Source organism: Saimiri boliviensis, chromosome 17 (assembly GCF_048565385.1).
Source record: "Saimiri boliviensis isolate mSaiBol1 chromosome 17, mSaiBol1.pri, whole genome shotgun sequence".
Taxonomy (NCBI): Eukaryota; Metazoa; Chordata; class Mammalia; order Primates; family Cebidae; genus Saimiri; species Saimiri boliviensis.
This window is the reverse complement of record NC_133465.1, coordinates 30,127,788-30,144,478: the sequence shown is the minus strand read 5'-3', so window position 1 is coordinate 30,144,478 and position 16,691 is coordinate 30,127,788. Positions and strand designations below refer to the sequence as shown.

Genomic DNA, 16,691 nt, shown 5'->3' with positions numbered 1-16,691 from the left:
CTTTCATATTTTTAGTAGAGATGAGGTTTCACCAAGTTGGCCAGGCTGGTCTCAAACTCCTTACCTCACGTGATCTGCCTTGCCCAAAGTGCTGGGATTACAGGTGTGAGCCATTGTGCCCAGCCCCTGGTCTCCCATTTAGCTGGCCCTGTGTGTTAAACAATTTTACTATTGCAATTCCCCAATTTTGATAAATAGGCTCTATCTGGGCAGTGGGCAAAAAGGAACCCATTGGGCAGTTACAGACTGGAACTTCTGGGTTCAAACAATCCTCCTGCTTCAGATGTATGCCACCATGTCCAGCTTGGAAATGTTTTACATCCGTGTGTCTAGTATGGTAGTCAGTAGCCACATGTGGCTATTGAGCCCTCAAAATATGGCCACTGAGAATGAGAAACTAAATTTTTATTTTATTTTATTTTTTATTATTTTTATTTTATTTATTTATTTTTTGAGACGGAGTTTCGCTCTTGTTACCCAGGCTGGAGTGCAATGACGCGATCTCGGCTCACTGCAACCTCCGCCTCCTGCGTTCAGGCAATGCTCCTGCCTCAGCCTCCTGAGTAGCTGGGATTACAGGCACGCGCCACCATGCCCAGCTAATTTTCTGTATTTTTTTTAGTAGAGACGGGGTTTCACCATGTTGACCAGGATGGTCTCGATCTCTTGACCTCGTGATCCACCCGCCTCGGCCTCCCAAAGTGCTGGGATTACAGGCTTGAGCCACCACGCCCGGCTGAGAAACTAAATTTTAAGTTGTATTTCATGTCAATGAGTTTACATTTAAATAGGCACCTGTGGTCAGTGGCTACCATAATGGAAAGTGCATATCCCTACCTGACTTCTCAGCCTTACAATATTCACCACCGCTCAGTGGGGAAGAGCGCAGGGTGGGGCTCCTGAAAAAGAGTTAAGATGGGGTGCCTGCTTCCCTCCTTTTGGGTCTGGGAAAACTGTGGCTTGGGATTGGCAGGGAGAGGTGACAAGGAGCCCTGGACTTCTTTGGGTTTTTCAGAAAGGCCTCGGGGACCTGGGTGTAGCAGCCACTCATTCCTCAGGGAGAATTCCTGTCACCCCTCCCCGCCCAATGCGGTTTGCTTCCCAGCCTTGGCCAAGCACTTGCGCTCTGAGGGTTGGATTTACGATGCTCAATTCTGGAAGCTCAGGCAGAGCCAGTTTAGGAGAATTTTATGGGTGGAGGACAGCCAGGAACACTTAGCCTCGTGGTTTGCCCTCACGTGTGTATTCCAGGGGAACATTTGCTGTGCTCTGTTGGCTTGCCCCTGCCTCGCTGCCCAGCCAGCAGCATGGAGGGCAGAATATCTGGCCTGGCTACTACCCCAGAGCAGCTGCCTGGCCTCAGGCACAGGAGAGGCACTCACATTTGCTGAGCATCCACTATGGGCCAGCCATGCACTTCCTAAAGAGCTGTCTTCCTTAAAGTGGCAGCCCTTTGTACTTGGAATCGATAATATGCTTGGCCTATGAAGAAACTGAGGCTGAGAGACAAAGTGAATCCTCCTAGTTCACACAGAGGAAAGTGGCAAATTAACAGTTTGAACTGGGTTTGCCTGTTCCGTAGCCTGGGATGAAAATATCTACTGCCGTGGCTGTTGCTTAGTGTGAGCATGTGTGCACACACATCTGTATGTGGACGTATGTGTGTACATGAGCCCAGGGGTGTGTGTGTGTGTGTGTGTGTGTGTTCAAGTGCTGCATATGCAGGTCCAAACACATGCCTGCACCACAAGTCACTACCGCGTGTCCCAAGGATGTCATACCTTGGGACCTGGCTTCAAAAGGTCCCCAAGCCCGGAAAGGCCCTATCTCCTAAAAGAAGGGATATATTTCTCCCCAAGGTGGCTGTTGTGCCCTCTTTTTCACTCTGCCCTCTCCTTTGGCCCTGAACTTACCCTTCCCAGGGCTGTCTGTCCTGGACAGCGGCTCAGGCTCTGGGTGGGTGGGGGAAGGAGAGACTAGTCGGGGCTGTGGCTGGGCCAGTCTTCTTTGCTCCAGGGTCCCCTCCCTCCCACGAGGCTGTGACCAGGGGCCCAGCTCCCAGCTAACTGCCACCTTCTCTGCTTTCCAATTTGCAATCTAATATGGTCTCGACACTGCAGAGCTGGGGGCTGGAGAGGTGATGAATGAGGCCTCTGCTCCAGCGTCACCTGCTGTGCTCTACACCTTCCCCTGGCCCTGTGTTCCCCTTTCTGTCTGTCTGCTGGCTCTGGGGACCCCAGCCTGCCTGCCCACAGTTCCTCAGTCTGGGCAGGTGGTACAGGAGCTGGGGCCCTGGAGTGGGGGTTAGGTGAGAGGGAGAGGTTGTCCTACAGAGAAGGGCAGGAATTGACTCCAGCCCCTGGGGTGGGATGGAAGGAATGGGAAAAGCAGCAGGGGCCCCCTTGGCATCACCCCCTTACCAGTCTGATAATCAATCTGCTGTACCTCACCCTGATTATGCCAACTCCCAGAAGTGTGGCCAGGGCAGAGGCCTAGGTAGGGATGGAGGTGGGCACTGGGCTTTGTTCTCTCCCTGGAGGGGTTTCTGTCCATCAGCTCCTTCTGTCCATCTGCTGGCCCCAGGCCCCTTCTCCTACCTGCTATGTTAGGAGGCAGCAAATGAGGAGCTACATACTGGCCCCAAGGTAGTGGAGCAGGTGGGCAGAGGTACATGGCCCTGAGATGGGTGCTTGGCTCACAGTGCTCCCCCAGTGCCAGCCACTTCTACCACCACCATATCAGTAGCAGAGACCATATTTCTCTGAATGGAAAACCTTGGAAGTGTCAGCTGGGACAAGGAAGGATGTGGAGGCAGGAACTACTTTCTCCCTGGAGCCAGTACCAGGACCAACTCTGCCCAGCCCAGTGGTGAAGTTGGGGGACAGGGTTTGATCTATGGAGGAATAGCAACCACTCCATCCTTTGCCCTCCTGCCAGGCTCCAGATACCACCAAAGACAGTCCTTCCTAGCCATGGAGCCCAGCAAGATGGGGCCGTGAGGTGCCAGGGCCAGAGAGCAGGTTCCTTCCTAGGCCCCAGGCCAGCATCCCTGGACTACTGTCCCTTCCCAGCCCGTACCCTGAGGTTCAAAAGGCAGCACCACTGAGGATGTTCCTCAGTGTGTCCACTGAGTGACACACTGTCCACTTCCACAGAAGTGCACACGTGTCCACTTCTGAGTGCATCACCAGCCTGGCAGCCCGAAGACTCTGTGGTCTTTGGGTCAGACGAAGGGACTTTGTTGTACACCAGGACGAAAGTTGCCCCCCTGATCTTGTGACCTTTGCCCTGTGGTTACTTTTGTCTGCTGCGTCTGGGAGGAGATGAAGCTGAGGAGCTTAGCTATAGATGGAGGGGCCCTGCGCCCAGACCCCTGGGCTGCCCTGATACTGAGGTGAGATCTAGCCACACTCTACCCTGGAGGTCCCTGGTGTGTCTGTTCTTAGCTGAGGAAGCTGAGGAGCCTGTTGAGGCCTTATTAGAAGTCACGGAGGGAGCTCGGCCACTGACGGGCTATGTGGCCTTGGGTTTGCCCGGCCTCTCTCGGCCTGGCCAGTTTTTCATACAGTACTTGGTACTGACTTTTTAGAGTCTTTGGTGGGTGGGACATAGTCACTGCCCTTTTATTTACTTATTTATTTATTTGAGACAGAGTTTTGCTCTTGTTGCCCAGGCTGCAGTGCGGTGGCACGATCTCGGCTCATTGCAACCTTCATCTCCTGGGTTCAAGCGATCTCTGCCTCAGCCTCCCAAGTAGCTGGGATTACCGGCACGCACCACCCTGCCTGGCTACTTATATATTTTTAGTAGAGATGAGGTTTCACCATATTTGTCAAGCTGGCCTCAAACTCCTGATCTCAGGTGATCTGCCCACCTCGGCCTCCCAAAGTGCTGGGATTACAGGCATGAGACATGGTGCCTGGCCTCACTGCCCCTTTATTATTGGTGCCCAACCCTGGTGGCTGATGGAGCCTCCTGGTGGGCAGAGCTAGAGGAGGAGGGCCTTGGCATGGTGGGTACTGCACACTGTTGACTTGCCACTTTCCTTTTGTGTGCTCTGGAGCCTGTCTCCTTATCTCCCTGTGCTGAGCATCTGGACGGCTAGGCTGTGTGTGTGCGTGCGTGTGTATGTGTGTGTGTCTGTGAGCGCATGCACATGTGTACATATGTAGGTGTGTGAGCATACTTGTGTGTGTGTGTGTGTGTGTGTGTGTGTGTGTGTGCGCGCATGTATGTGGGAGGGTATGAGGTGAGGAGTGGGGGATAGAGGTGTGAGAAGAGGGCCCAGAGAGAGTGCCAAGGTTTCTGGGCAGCTCCCGTGTTCTAGACTCTGCTGCCCAACATCTATACTATCTGGTTAATTCTCCCCATCCCACAGGTGGAGAAACGGTCTGAGAGCTGATGTGACCTGTGGGAGGTGGTCTAGCTGGGCCTGGGAGGCAGACCCTGGGGCATCCTTGTCCTGCTGAGCTCAAGAGGCAGACGAGACAGATGCAGGAACAAAAGACCTTTGAAAGCAAAGACAGCCTGAGACCAGAGCACTCCCTCCTTGGTCTCTCAGTTCAGACACGTTGAACTGCCCTGTCATACCTTCTCCCAGCTCGTACCAGTTTCCAGAGTCCCTGCAGCAGTGGTGGAGGTGGGACCCAGGGTGAAGGCTCAAGGGTGTGGAGGGCAATGAGCTCTCATGGTGGCCTTTTGGCACAGTTGAGCTGTAGTAGGGGCCTGAAGCCCCACTGGAAAGTGCAAGGGCAGTACTAGAGGTCCCCGGGTGAACGACTTCCTTGAGGTGTGCCTCCCTCCTCTCCACGTTCTGATACCTTGCGTCCCTTTCTGCCTCTCCCAGCTTCTGTGTGGGAGATGCAGCAGCTCTAGCCTTATTTCTCAATGGCCTAGGGAGGGGTCACTGGAGGCCTGGGCTCTGCCCTTAGGGACTTGGTGAGGTTGTGGGGGGCAGAGGGAGGGCATTCTAGGACCTCTCCCAGCAGGCAGGTGGGATGAGCTTCACCTGCCCAAGGGTGTGGGTCCTGCATCTGTGGGCTATCTCAGGCTCCTTTTGCTCTCCAAGGCCTTGTGGGCCTGAGGGGAAGGGGCCAAACTGGCCCAGCGCTCTAGTGCATGAGGCTGGCCTGGCCCTCTACTTCCCCAGCAAACCTGAGTCGGGGAGGGGAGGGGTGCAGAGCTGCTAAAAATAGCAGCAGCAGCTCCAGCTATGAGTCTCCTTGAGGGGTCAGTGGAGCACAAGATAGGGGAGGAAGAGACTGGAGTGGGCTGCAGGGAGGGAGAGAGACCAGCCTGAGCTGGGGCCTGCTGTGCCATATACCCAGGCCACAGTCCGAGGATGCAGGGACAGAGGGCATAGACATGCAGGGACAAGTGGACACAGACACCCAGGGACAGGTGAACAAGCCAGGTAGAGAAGCACATAGACATGGCTACTAGCATATCTGGGGCTTCCTTTCTCCCGAACCTCAGGAACAGCAGATGGGCCCAGCTGCGCCGCCCCCAGCCTCTCAGGCCTGTCCCTTGCCTCCACCTTGTTTTGACCTCCAAGGACCCTGAAGAGCTGCGTGTGTGGAGATCTTGAGTTGAGAGGGCTAAGCCCTCCTCCCTTGTCTCTTTCAGTCTCCTGTGTGTGCGGCTCAGGGTAGGGAAGGACCAAGGGTCACCAGAGGCAGCATCAGGAATGGATAATGTTACAGCACAGACCAGAGTCAGGGCACCAACAAGTGGCTGTCACCTCAGGAACATCACTCGACCTGAGCAACAGGCCTCTTTCTAGCCTGGCTGGCAGGCAGAGCAAGGCATGGGAGAGAAGTGACTGGACCCAGTAGGGCAAGGACTGGGGCTCTGCCAGGAGGTGGGTGGGCAGTGAGGGAAGGGGGCCAGCGAATTCTGGGGAGGTAAATGCATGGATGACCCCTCTCGTGCCTGCCTTGTTTGATCCCACCTTCACACATTTGCCTGGAGATGCCCCCTTTGCCAGGGGCTCTTTGGTCCACAAAAGGTAACTCCATCTTTTACATTTCCTCTAACCAGCCAGAAAATAAGGCCTCATGACAGGAAGGGCCTGCCAGCTGCTGGACCAGGTGTTTCAAATCACCAGCATATCTCTTTGCTAGAAGTAAACGACGTCTAAGACAATGTCCATCAGAGCAGCAAGCCAGGGTAAAGGCCTTAGAAGTACCCCGACCTTGGTCTGCCTGCGTTGCTAGTCTCATCTTCCTGGTTCAGACCTGAGCCAGCTGGAGCTCACCCCCACCCCTGCCTCAGCGGTCCAGCCCTGGACTCCTGGGCTGTACAATTCAGCCCGTCCAGAGATGCCTGAGAAATCAGCCTCTCCTGGTGCTGGACAGCTCTGGCTGTTGGCAGATGCTCCTCTCAAGGGGTCTTGTGGTTTATTCCCAGTCACCACCTGCCCATCCTGATTTCCTTTGATCCTGATGCTGTTCCACAAAAGAGGTGGGGCAAGGACAGGCATCATGAATTCCCAAGGAAACTGAGGCATAGGGGTGTGACACAACTTGCCCAAGGTCACCCAGCCAGCAAAACCCAGCACTGGGTGTAAACCCTGCAGTCCTGGCTCCCTGACCAGACTTCTTCCTCTTATGTTCTTCCTTTGGGACTCCCCCCTCCTCCTTGAGCACATCTTGGCTTCCCACACTGCCTGATTCCACCCTGCCCCCCACCCCAGGCTCTGGGACTCCTTAGGCACCTGCTGGCTTTTGGGACCCAGGCCAGACACTCAGCAGGTGGCTGCCTGGGGGACAAAGGAGTTGGGACTCAGCTGCTGAGCTGAGAAGGAGGGAGGGAAGGGAAGAGGGAGGGAGGGAAGGAAGGAGGGAAGGGAGGGAGTGAGGGAGAAGCTATGAGGAGGGAGGAAGAATGGGGCTGGAAGTCAGGAGGAGCAGAATCCGCTCTGGTGTCTAACAAGGAGCCAGAGAGCAAAGAGGGATAAAACAGCATGCATAGGAGCATGGGGGCATGGCCAGTGGTTTAGGCACTTTTCACAGTGGCCCCCAAGTTCTGTCCTCCCAGACTCATGACCAGCTAGAGGGAGGGGCTTGAGGGTAGAGAGAAGAGTCTGTTGGGAGGTGGAGGATGGAGAGACTGAGAGAGATGCCAGGGTTGATGCCACAGTGTCAAGATTCTGGCTGGGCCCTGGGCACCCAGGGTTAGGGAGGGAGGGCATGGGAAGGAGGGCATGGTGAGGAGAGATTCTGCAGCACTTGCAATTTTGTGCTGCAGAATCCAAACAGTGGACTCCCCCTTCTCTCCCAACCACAAATTCATGATGCCTATCCCACCTCTTTTACAGAACAGCATCAGGATCAAAGGGAATCGGGGGGGTATTGACTGGGAATAAACCAGAAGCCCCCCTGGAGAGGAGGATCCTCCAATAGCCAGAGCTGTCCAGTGGCAGAAGAGGCCCTGTACCTGCTCTGCAGGGGCACACCTGACCTGCCAGAGATGGGAAGGGTTGTGATGAAGAACACCCATCATGGCTTGGTCCAGGGACCCCAGAGGTTTGCTGGGTCCTCACAGACCCAAAGGCAAACTCTTTTGCTACAAATGAGAAACTGAGGCCTTGAGCAGTCTCTGGCTAGGAGTTTCCTTCCTTCTGGAGGTCAGAGTAATTGGATCATATCGGTGCTGTTTGTCACTTCCTCTGTATCTCGTTCTATTTTTTTTTTTTTTTTTTTTTTGAGACGGAGTTTCGCTCTTGTTACCCAGGCTGGAGTGCAATGGCACGATCTCGGCTCACCGCAACCTCTGCCTCCCGGGTTCAGGCAATTCTCCTGCCTCAGCCTCCTGAGTAGCTGGGATTACAGGCACACGCCACCATGCCCAGCTAATTTTTTGTATTTTTAGTAGAGACGGGGTTTCACCATGTTGACCAGGATGGTCTCGATCTCTTGACCTCGTGATCCACCCACCTCGGCCTCCCAAAGTGCTGGGATTACAGGCTTGAGCCACCGCGCCCGGCTGTATCTTGTTCTATTAAAATCAGAGGGTTGCTGGTCTAGCTGGACAGATAGTCACAACTGAGCTTATCAAAAAGGCAGCTTCCCTCAAACTAAGTTCGTTAAGGGGAGGGATTATGTTGTATTCCTGCTGATCAAAGCACCTGGTAGGTGTTGAATAGAGAGTTGTTGAATGGAGAATAGATGGATGGATGGAGTATGGACAGGCTAAGTTCTGTTGGTGTTTGGGAGACAGAGAGACCCATCTGGCCTGGGTGATCAGGAAAAGAGGGAATGGGAGAATTGAAATAAGCAGAAACACCCAGGATGGCATTCCGGATGTGAAAAAATGGCTGAGCAAAACAGTAGGGGCTGAATGAAACAAGGCACGCGCAGGGTCTGGGATTCACCCTAGCATCCTCACGGCATCTCCCCACTGCCCCCTTCATCAGTCCTTGTCCCTTCATTCAGTCCCTGCTCATCTCCTGGCAGAGCCCCTTGTTCCAGATGGGCCCAGCCAGAACCTCGACCCCAACCTCTCCCCCGCTGCCAGACTGCCTGCCAGCAAGGCTGCAGGCTCTGCAGCCTGAGACCCGGGACCGGATTGTTGCTGAGAATCGGCAGGTTTGTGGATTGTTGTTGGAGAAGCAGCAGGTTTGTTTGCTCTGGAGCCCGCGGAGAAATCTCAACAATCAATGGCCAACAACACTCTGCCTGCGGCTGCAGCATCGATCCTCCCCTCCCAGGTCCGGTGGTTTGTGCAGCAGGTAGGCAGGTAGAAGGAAGCTGGGCAGGGCTGGGCCTTCCCACCTGGGGGCTGGGCCTCAGTGGAGGCTGAAGAGGAGAGGTACAGAAGCCCAGGAAGCCAGGACAGGAGCGATGGGTCCTCTCATTCACAAAGCACTCAAAGGGTTGAAGAGTAAGAGTCACCGCAAATCACTGATCTCTGGCCCAAGATGTCAGGGACCATAGGTCACATGATTCCCAGCCCCTTGCTCTTTCCTGGCCACCAAATATTGGAAAGGGTGTTTTATTCCTTTGCCACTAAGGACTGAGAAGCACCTGTCATCACCAGAAATGTGCTAGGATAAAGTTAGGGGCTATTTATGTCTTGGGTCTGTCTGACAACATGGGTTTGAATTTGATTAATAAAAGGCAGATAAGAGAACTAAACAAGCTAATGTATACAAAGCACTTTGTACAGTGCCTGGCACATAGTTGGTACCAAATAAATGTTTGCTATTATCGTTGTTGCTATTACTATTACTTGGATAGTGTTACTCTCCTGGGTTCCCATCTACCTGTAGTGAAGCTCTGCCCTATGCTGGGAAAGTGGACACAGTGCTAGCTGAAGCCAGGTTTTGTGAAACGGGCAGGCACTTTGGAGTAGCCTTACTACTTACTGGCTGTGCAGCCTCAGGGTAAGTGATTTAAGCTCTTCAAAACTCAGTTTTTCCATGTGTAAAATGGGAACAAATAATCTCTTATTGTGAGTACTAAATAGAAAAGTCATGTGAAAGGCTTTGCCAGTGAAGGCTGGGCCCCTAGGGATTCTGGGCCACACCTCAATATATATGTCTATGGAATGAATGAATGACAGATAGATGGATGAATAGATATACCTCAGGGCCTGCTCTTTTAGGAGCTGTGGACCTGAATTATCGTGGTTCTGGATGATTCTTAGGCCTCTACCTCTCCATTAAAGGGCATGCAGGCTCAGAGCTACTCCCAAAGATTCATGTTGGTCCCTGCCAGCTATGTGAGAATGTCTGAGGCTGGGAGATGGATGAGGGGGCTTCAGGTGACAGGACAAATCCATGTCTAGCCAGATGACATGGATTCATCCTTCCCTTACCTCTTAGTGCCAGCCAAGTTCATATGAGGTATCCCTCTCAGCCATTAGGGGTGATGGGTGGGTGCTTAGGGTGGCTGTTATGGGAGGGGGTCAGGAAGCCTGGGCTTTACCTCTGCTAATATCCACCTGTGCAATTCCCATTAATTTATTCAACATGTATTTAATGTCTGCCGCGTACTAGGCTCTGTGCCACTGGGGACACAAGCAGTGGTGGCACTAAGGGGTGACTGACTGAGGAGAGGCTTTAGCCCATTTGAAATGGCCATCAGCACCCTACCCCTGAGCCACCTCAGGCTGACAGTGTGACAGCTTAATTTGTGAAAGGAAAAAACGAAGTAAAGGCTATAATTTACAGTTGGGATAATTGGCCAACTGTTAGGAAAGGAAAAAGATTCTAACATACAATCTATGTAAAAATAGCGTGCTTGCTACGCAAACTCAGCTTCAAGATTCAGTCCCAGCTGCCATAGGCCCGCCTCGCCTTTCTAACCAAGCAGCTGACCCTAAACTTCTCCCAAACAGAAATTCTAGAGCTTCCCCAAGACATAGTGGGTGAACAAAACAGACTTGGGATCATCTTTGCTGAGTTTAGTTTTGCTGCTGGAGCATCAAGTAACCAAGGACTTGTGACCCAGCAAAACGAAGACCTTGATGGGGTAAGCCAAGGGATGGTGGGAGTACAGAACAGTCCTCTGACCCAGGCTAGAGGACAGGTAAGGCTCCCCTTAAATATGTACTGAAGAATTACAGAAAGTGCCAGCTAAGCTAATACTTGAAGCCTGAGGTAGAATGAGCCAGATTGGCCCAGGAGCGGAAAGGAATTTCAGGCAGAAGGGCTGACAAGAGCCCAGAAGCTATTGAGAACTTGGCTAATTTGGGGAACTGAAGCTAAAATTCCTTTGGCCTGGCTGGGTGGGTCGGCTTCCTGGAATTGCTGATTCCTGTTGGAATTGGTCTTGGAGACCTCCTGTTGCCTGCTTCCCACCACCCAGCTGCAGAGCAGTGCTGGCAGCATAGTCTCCTCCGGAAGCCTCTTCCGTATAGAACCTGACTCCTCCTCCCTGAGAATAGGCCGGTAAGCTGGGGACCCAGAAATCTGAATGACTTGACAAGAAATTTGAGGCTCTTGGCAACCTTACATTGAAGGCTCCAGAAAGTAGAGGCCCAGAGAGGGCAGAGATATATGTAACATCACGTGGGAGCTGGGCTCTTAACCACCTGGGCTGAGAATTTCCTTCACGAATGTACCCCCCTGCCTTCTTTCTTCTTCTTCTTTTTTTTTTTTTTTGGTGGGTGTAGGGGTGGGGTTGGAGGAGTACTGAGCCCTGACAGCTCTGCCCAGGTGGGGGCACAGCATTCCTGAGCCAATCTCACCCTGGCAGATGCAGCTTGATAAGGCTAGGATAGGTGGGGATAAGGAGTACAGGAAGCTAGAGGGCCTGGAATTGGATGGATGGAGGGGCTAAGGAAGCAAGCTTCTTTTTTTTTTTTTTTTTTGAGACGGAGTTTCGCTCTTGTTACCCAGGCTGGAGTGCAATGGCGCGATCTCGGCTCACCACAACCTCTGCCTCCTGTGTTCAAGCAATTCTCCTGCCTCAGCCTCCCGAGTTGGGATTACAGGCAGGCACCACCACGCCCAGCTAATTTTTGTATTTTTAGTAGAGACAGGGTTTCACCATGTTGACCAGGATGGTCTCGATCTCCTGACCTCATGATCCGCCCACCTCGGCCTCCCAAAGTGCTGGGATTACAGGCGTGAACCACTGCGCCTGGCCTATGGAAGCAGGCTTCTGGTATGCCCCCATGTTTAGGTGGCTGTGGTAGTACTGGTGGGGAGTGGAAGCTCAGTTTCTAATTAAGCCCAGCCCTCATGTCTCCTTGCTCCCCATTAGCGCCCCACAGTGTCCCCAAGGCATTTTAAGCTGCCACCCTACTGAGAGGCTGGGATGGCTGCCAGGGCCTGCCAAAGCTTAGGCCTGTGAGGAGCAAAAAGCCAACTCAGACTTCTCCTGTCCATGGCAGTCTCTGGGTCCTCCAGGCTTCTCAGAAGCCAAGTGTAGGGGTTGGGGGGACACTCCTACCTGCCATGTCAACCTCTAGGGTTCTGAACAGAATCTAGACTGTTTCCCTTGGGGCCTTGTCCCCGGCACCACTTCCTGATCCCAAAGTGCCAGGCTGGGGACAAGGAGCAAGACCTAGTATCAGTTTCAGCAGCAGCCCCCAGACTCAGTGTTGTGCTGTTAGAATCCAGCACCTACCAAGGAGTCCGCAGGAAGCAGCAATTACCATTTTAGGTTAAGGCAGCCCTGGTTTGTTAACCCTTGCAGCACTGGGGCTCCTGAAAGCTGAGTTGTCCTTCCTCTCTTTCCTCCTCCAGACCTTGCCTCCCAGACGTCATCCCTCAGTTCTTGGCAGAATGAGCAACCCAGACTTGCCATCCCCAGGCCCCCTCTACCACCACATTCTCAAGTGGAGCTCAGAGAGGTGGAGCATCAGGTCCAAGGTCACACAGCCTTGGAGGCAGCCTCTATTCCCGAGACCCAACATTAGCCCAGTCTCAGTGGCTTCCATCTTCACAATCTCCCTAGGCCACATTCACACATGCAGAGTTTAATTAACTTTATTGATATTCAGAAATTAGAGGAATGACTAAAGGTAATTGCTCATTAAAAATCATTAAACTGACACAGCAGGCTCGGCACACGCAGCCCCTCCCACACCTCCTTCTTCCTCCACTGTGGCTGGATGGCCCAGGCACCTGGCTTGGGAAGATACTCTGTGGCCCAAGGTGCCCCTGATGCCTAAGGCCAGTCGTGCCTTGGAGGCTGTAGAAAGGAATAGGGGACTGAGCCTGTGAGGTTGGGCCAGGCCCAGCATGATCTTGCCCTACCTTTTCAGCCTTACATACCAGGCCTCCCGAGCATCTGGGCTGTGCCTGGCTGCATCCCACCTATAAGCAAAGCTCCGAGGGCCTCATCGGAGAAATGGCAGGGCCAAAAGGCTGAGGGATACAACCTTCCGGCCTCCAAAAAGGCTCATAACCCAAAGCCTTTGCTCCTTTTGGCTCGCCTTTGCAAAGCTGAAGTGCCAGGAACTCCGGGACGGCCAAATGTGCTGCTCCCCAGTGAGATGACTCAATATCCCAAAGACCTCCAGCCCTGCCGAGGAGAGAGGAGCCTCTGGCCACTCAGCTCTGACATCCCAGCCCTCTCACCCTCAAGCTTGGCACTTCGGAGCTACTTCTTTATCTCCCTTGGGGAGTGAAAACAAAGCTCTTCCCCAATAGCCAGGCTCCTACCCCACATATCCCATGGGCAGGTGCCCCCATGGGCACTAGAGATCCTGACAGTTGGGAAGGGACATTGCCCAGGGACACAAAGACTTGAGGCCACAGAATAGGCAGATTCCTCCTAACACACCCACATCCCCATCAGGGCTGTTCCAACTCCCGGCCACACCAGCCTTTCTCCTGGATTCCCACAGTCTCACTCTAGCCCTGCAGGGAGTTCTCTGGCTGAGGCTGCACCCACATACTAGTGGCCTCACACAGTCCTCACACCTGTTCACTGCTGAGCCCTCACCCATGATTCGGACCACCTGGAGTACAGATACACTGGGACTGGCTCCTCTAGGCATGCAGGGCCCAGATTACTCTCACATTCAGACCCACAGACTCACACACAAGGCCTTGACTACGTGCCAGGGGACAGACACAGGCTCTGTACCCTAGGGGAGCTGTCCAGTGCCAGGACCCAGCCCCACGCAAGATAGGTTTGGAATTCCTAGGGACATCCTCAGGCAGCTGGGCAGAGATTCACGCTTCTCCTCCCTGGCCTCTGTCCCTGGGGTGGGGCTTGCAGGACTCTTCCCCTCTCCCCACAAGGTGAACACACGGTTTCAAGTTCTGGGCGCTGCCGGAGGACCCAGCGTGGGCAGTCAGGTGGCGGGGTGAGGACACTGGGCTGTGTGAAAGTGGAGCTAGAGGCTCAGTAAAAAGGCTTCCCCTTCTCTGGGGTGGCAGTTTTCTTCCTGGATGAAGAAAACTGCCGTCCAGGGGTCCAGCCTGTCCGTGGTGGTGCTGCCCTGACCTCAGCCATGGCCTGGAAGGATCGAAGAGGGAGGTTAGAATCTCCCACCCTCACACTTCTCCACATCAGATGCTACAAACCATATGGCAAGGGACGGCAGGTCCCAATTCCAGGTGCGGTTCTGCCGACCCCACCAGCTGACTGGCTGTAACAGGAGAAGGACCTGGGTGCCAGTAGCTTCCATGAGAGTCTTGTTTGAGTCCAGACAAGACTCAGAAATATTTCTTCTCTGAGGCACGGAACCCCTATCCTCTCCCCAACACTCCCTTGTCACCCACTCCATGGCCAAGCTTCCCTCGACCTGAGACTGATGAAGTTGGGGACCAGGCTCCTAGAGGGGCGCGGGGATTCTCAGGGTGTGGGGGACTGGTCCTCCAGAGACGAATCTGCCGCGGGGTTAGTGGGTGGACCAGGGCCGGGCAGAGGCCGGGAGGGAGGCAGGGCTCAGGGCAGTGGTGTGTGTGTGTGTGTGTACAAGGAAAGGACTTTGGAGAGGATAGAGTCTCTATCCCAGGACCTCCACTACTGCAGTCCCGGGCAGAGCCAGGAGCCGGACACGGGGTCCAGGCCCTCGGAGTTTCTCTCTAGAATTGTGCTCTAGGTTCCGACTGGCGTAGCAGCGCCGAGGCATGGGGAGGTGAGCGAGGTCCCAACCCCGGGTCCGGCCGCCATCCGACCCCGTATCCCCGCAGTAACAACACGAGAGGCCCCGGAACCGGCGGCAAAGTCGAGCGAAGTTTGGCGGACGGCAGAGGAAACGGGACCGCGGCCGCCAGCTGGACCGTCCCGACTCACTGCCCTGTGCCCCCCGACACGCGCCCCGGCGCCCTAAGAAGCCTAGAGTGTGGCGAGGTAGCGCACGGGTGAGCGCGTGTGTGCTGGGAGTGGGTGGCGTGATGAATTGCAGCAGAGAAATCCCATTAGATCTGGGGAGATGATTAAAGGCGAGGTCTCGGCCGGGCGCGAATGGCGGGAGCCGCGGCAGCTTCCCGCCCGCGAAGCCCGCGCCCCGCCCGGCTTGGCCGGCGCCGGGGGCAGAGCAGCCGGCGGGGCTCGGTGCTTGGACTGGGCAACCAGATGAGCGAAGCTGGGTACTGGGTCTCCCTTCCCGCCCCTGGGGCCCCGCTCCCACCTTCGTCCGGCCACCGAACGCCAGGGTCCCTTACCGTGAGCCAGGAGCGCCAGCAGCGAGGGCAGGAGCAGCAGGGCTGCCGGTCGCATGGTGCCGGTTGCGGCCGCTCCCCGGGCTGGGACCGCGGCGGGAGGGCGGGGGGCTTGGTGGGATTGGGGCGCGGGGGCAGAGCCGGGTCCGGCCAGGGAGAGGGAGCGGGGCCACCGCCGCCGCCACCGCCGCCGCCGCCGCCAGCGCCTGACAGAATCAGCACCACGGCCAGCGCCTGGCGTCGGCGCCGGGGACCGCCGCGCGGGGCTGGGGGCGGGGGCGCGGGAGGAGCGGCTTACCGTAAAGTCTCAAGCAAAGGCGCAGAGACCCAGGGGCAGGAGCCCAGGCTCCCGCGCCACCGCCAGCGCCCGAAAAGGACTGCCCTACTCAGGTGGGCACACGGCCCCTGCCCTTCTGCGCTGCCCACGCCCAGCCAAGCCTGCCACCCTCTGTCCCGTTAACAGCCTGCCAAGGAGGTGGGTTGTCTCTGAGTCTCCATGAGAAAAAGCAACACCTTCCCCACCCCTCTCCACCCAATCCTGGTACCTGAGGGCGCCAAGGGTGACCTGGGAACACGTCCGAGTGAGGCAGCCGGTGAGGCCCGCGTGCCCTTGTGGCAGTTTCGTCTTGGGCGGATAATGAAGATGGCTTTTGAGCGTACAAAGGACAATAAATTATTACTTCGCGCTCAATAAATGCCAGGGCTCCAGGCAGCTGCATCAGCAGCAAACTGTGCTCACAGAAAAGCTTAATTATCCTAATATTATAGTTAAAAGCCAGTGGCACTCGCGTCCTGGGGAGACATTCTTCACTTGGCAGGAGGCAACCTGGGCCAAGCTGTGGACAGCGGAAGGTAGTATCCTGGGTCTCCACATAGCCCTGGGTTTCCAGGACTCTGCCTTGGCCCCTCTGCAGGAGCAGAGAAGCCACAATGACAGTTGATACAGACCCTTCATGCCATCTCTGCCCAGGTTTCTGGAACTGGTGGAGAAAATGGGATAGGCATGAGAGAGGGTTCACTAGAGCTGTTTTATTTTATTTTATTTTATTTTCTTATTGCTTTTAGAGACAGGGTCTCTGTTGCTCAGGCTGGAGTGTAGTGGCACAATTATATTAATAGCTCACTGTAACCTCAAACTACCGGGCTCAAGAGATCCTCCCACTTCAGCCTCTTGTGTAGTGAGGATTACAGGCATGCACCACCACACCTGGCTGATTTTTAATTTTTTTTTTTTGTAGAGATAAGGTCTTGCTATGTTGCCCAAGCTGGTCTTGAACTCCTGGCCTCAAGTGATCCTCCTGCCTCAGCTTTCCAAACTGCTGGGATTACAGGCGTGCACCACTGTGCCATAGGGCTGTTTTAGATAGAGACTTGAAGGAGGCCCAGGGGAGTAGGCTGTACTATTAAAGGCATGGAAAAATAACCTTCCGGAGCCCTGAGGAGCCCCAGTGAGTCACAGGATAGCAAGGAGGCAGTCACAGCTCTGCCATCCTGAGGCTGTGCTTTAGAGGCAGGGTCTCATGGATGGACTCACTTGGAGAACTTTAATGGATCCAATGGGATAGGACCCTATGGCTGATGTTATTATTTCCTGTAGAGGAATAGGAGAGCTGGCCGGGCG

The 16,691-nt window shown here is 54.7% G+C and overlaps 1 protein-coding gene across 3 annotated transcripts in view; it reads right to left on the bottom strand.

Moving 5' to 3' along the window:
- Nucleotides 1–15,303, bottom strand: part of SEZ6 (seizure related 6 homolog) — a 53,228-nt gene extending 37,925 nt beyond the window's left edge. For all 3 annotated transcript variants that reach the window (XM_039476827.2, XM_039476828.2, XM_074388449.1), the window contains exon 1: nt 15,074–15,303. In XM_039476827.2, the coding sequence (XP_039332761.1) occupies nt 15,074–15,128 (55 nt within the window). In that variant the 5' untranslated portion in view covers nt 15,129–15,303. The remainder of the gene's footprint in view (nt 1–15,073) is intronic.
- Between the last annotated feature and the right edge of the window lie 1,388 nt (nt 15,304–16,691).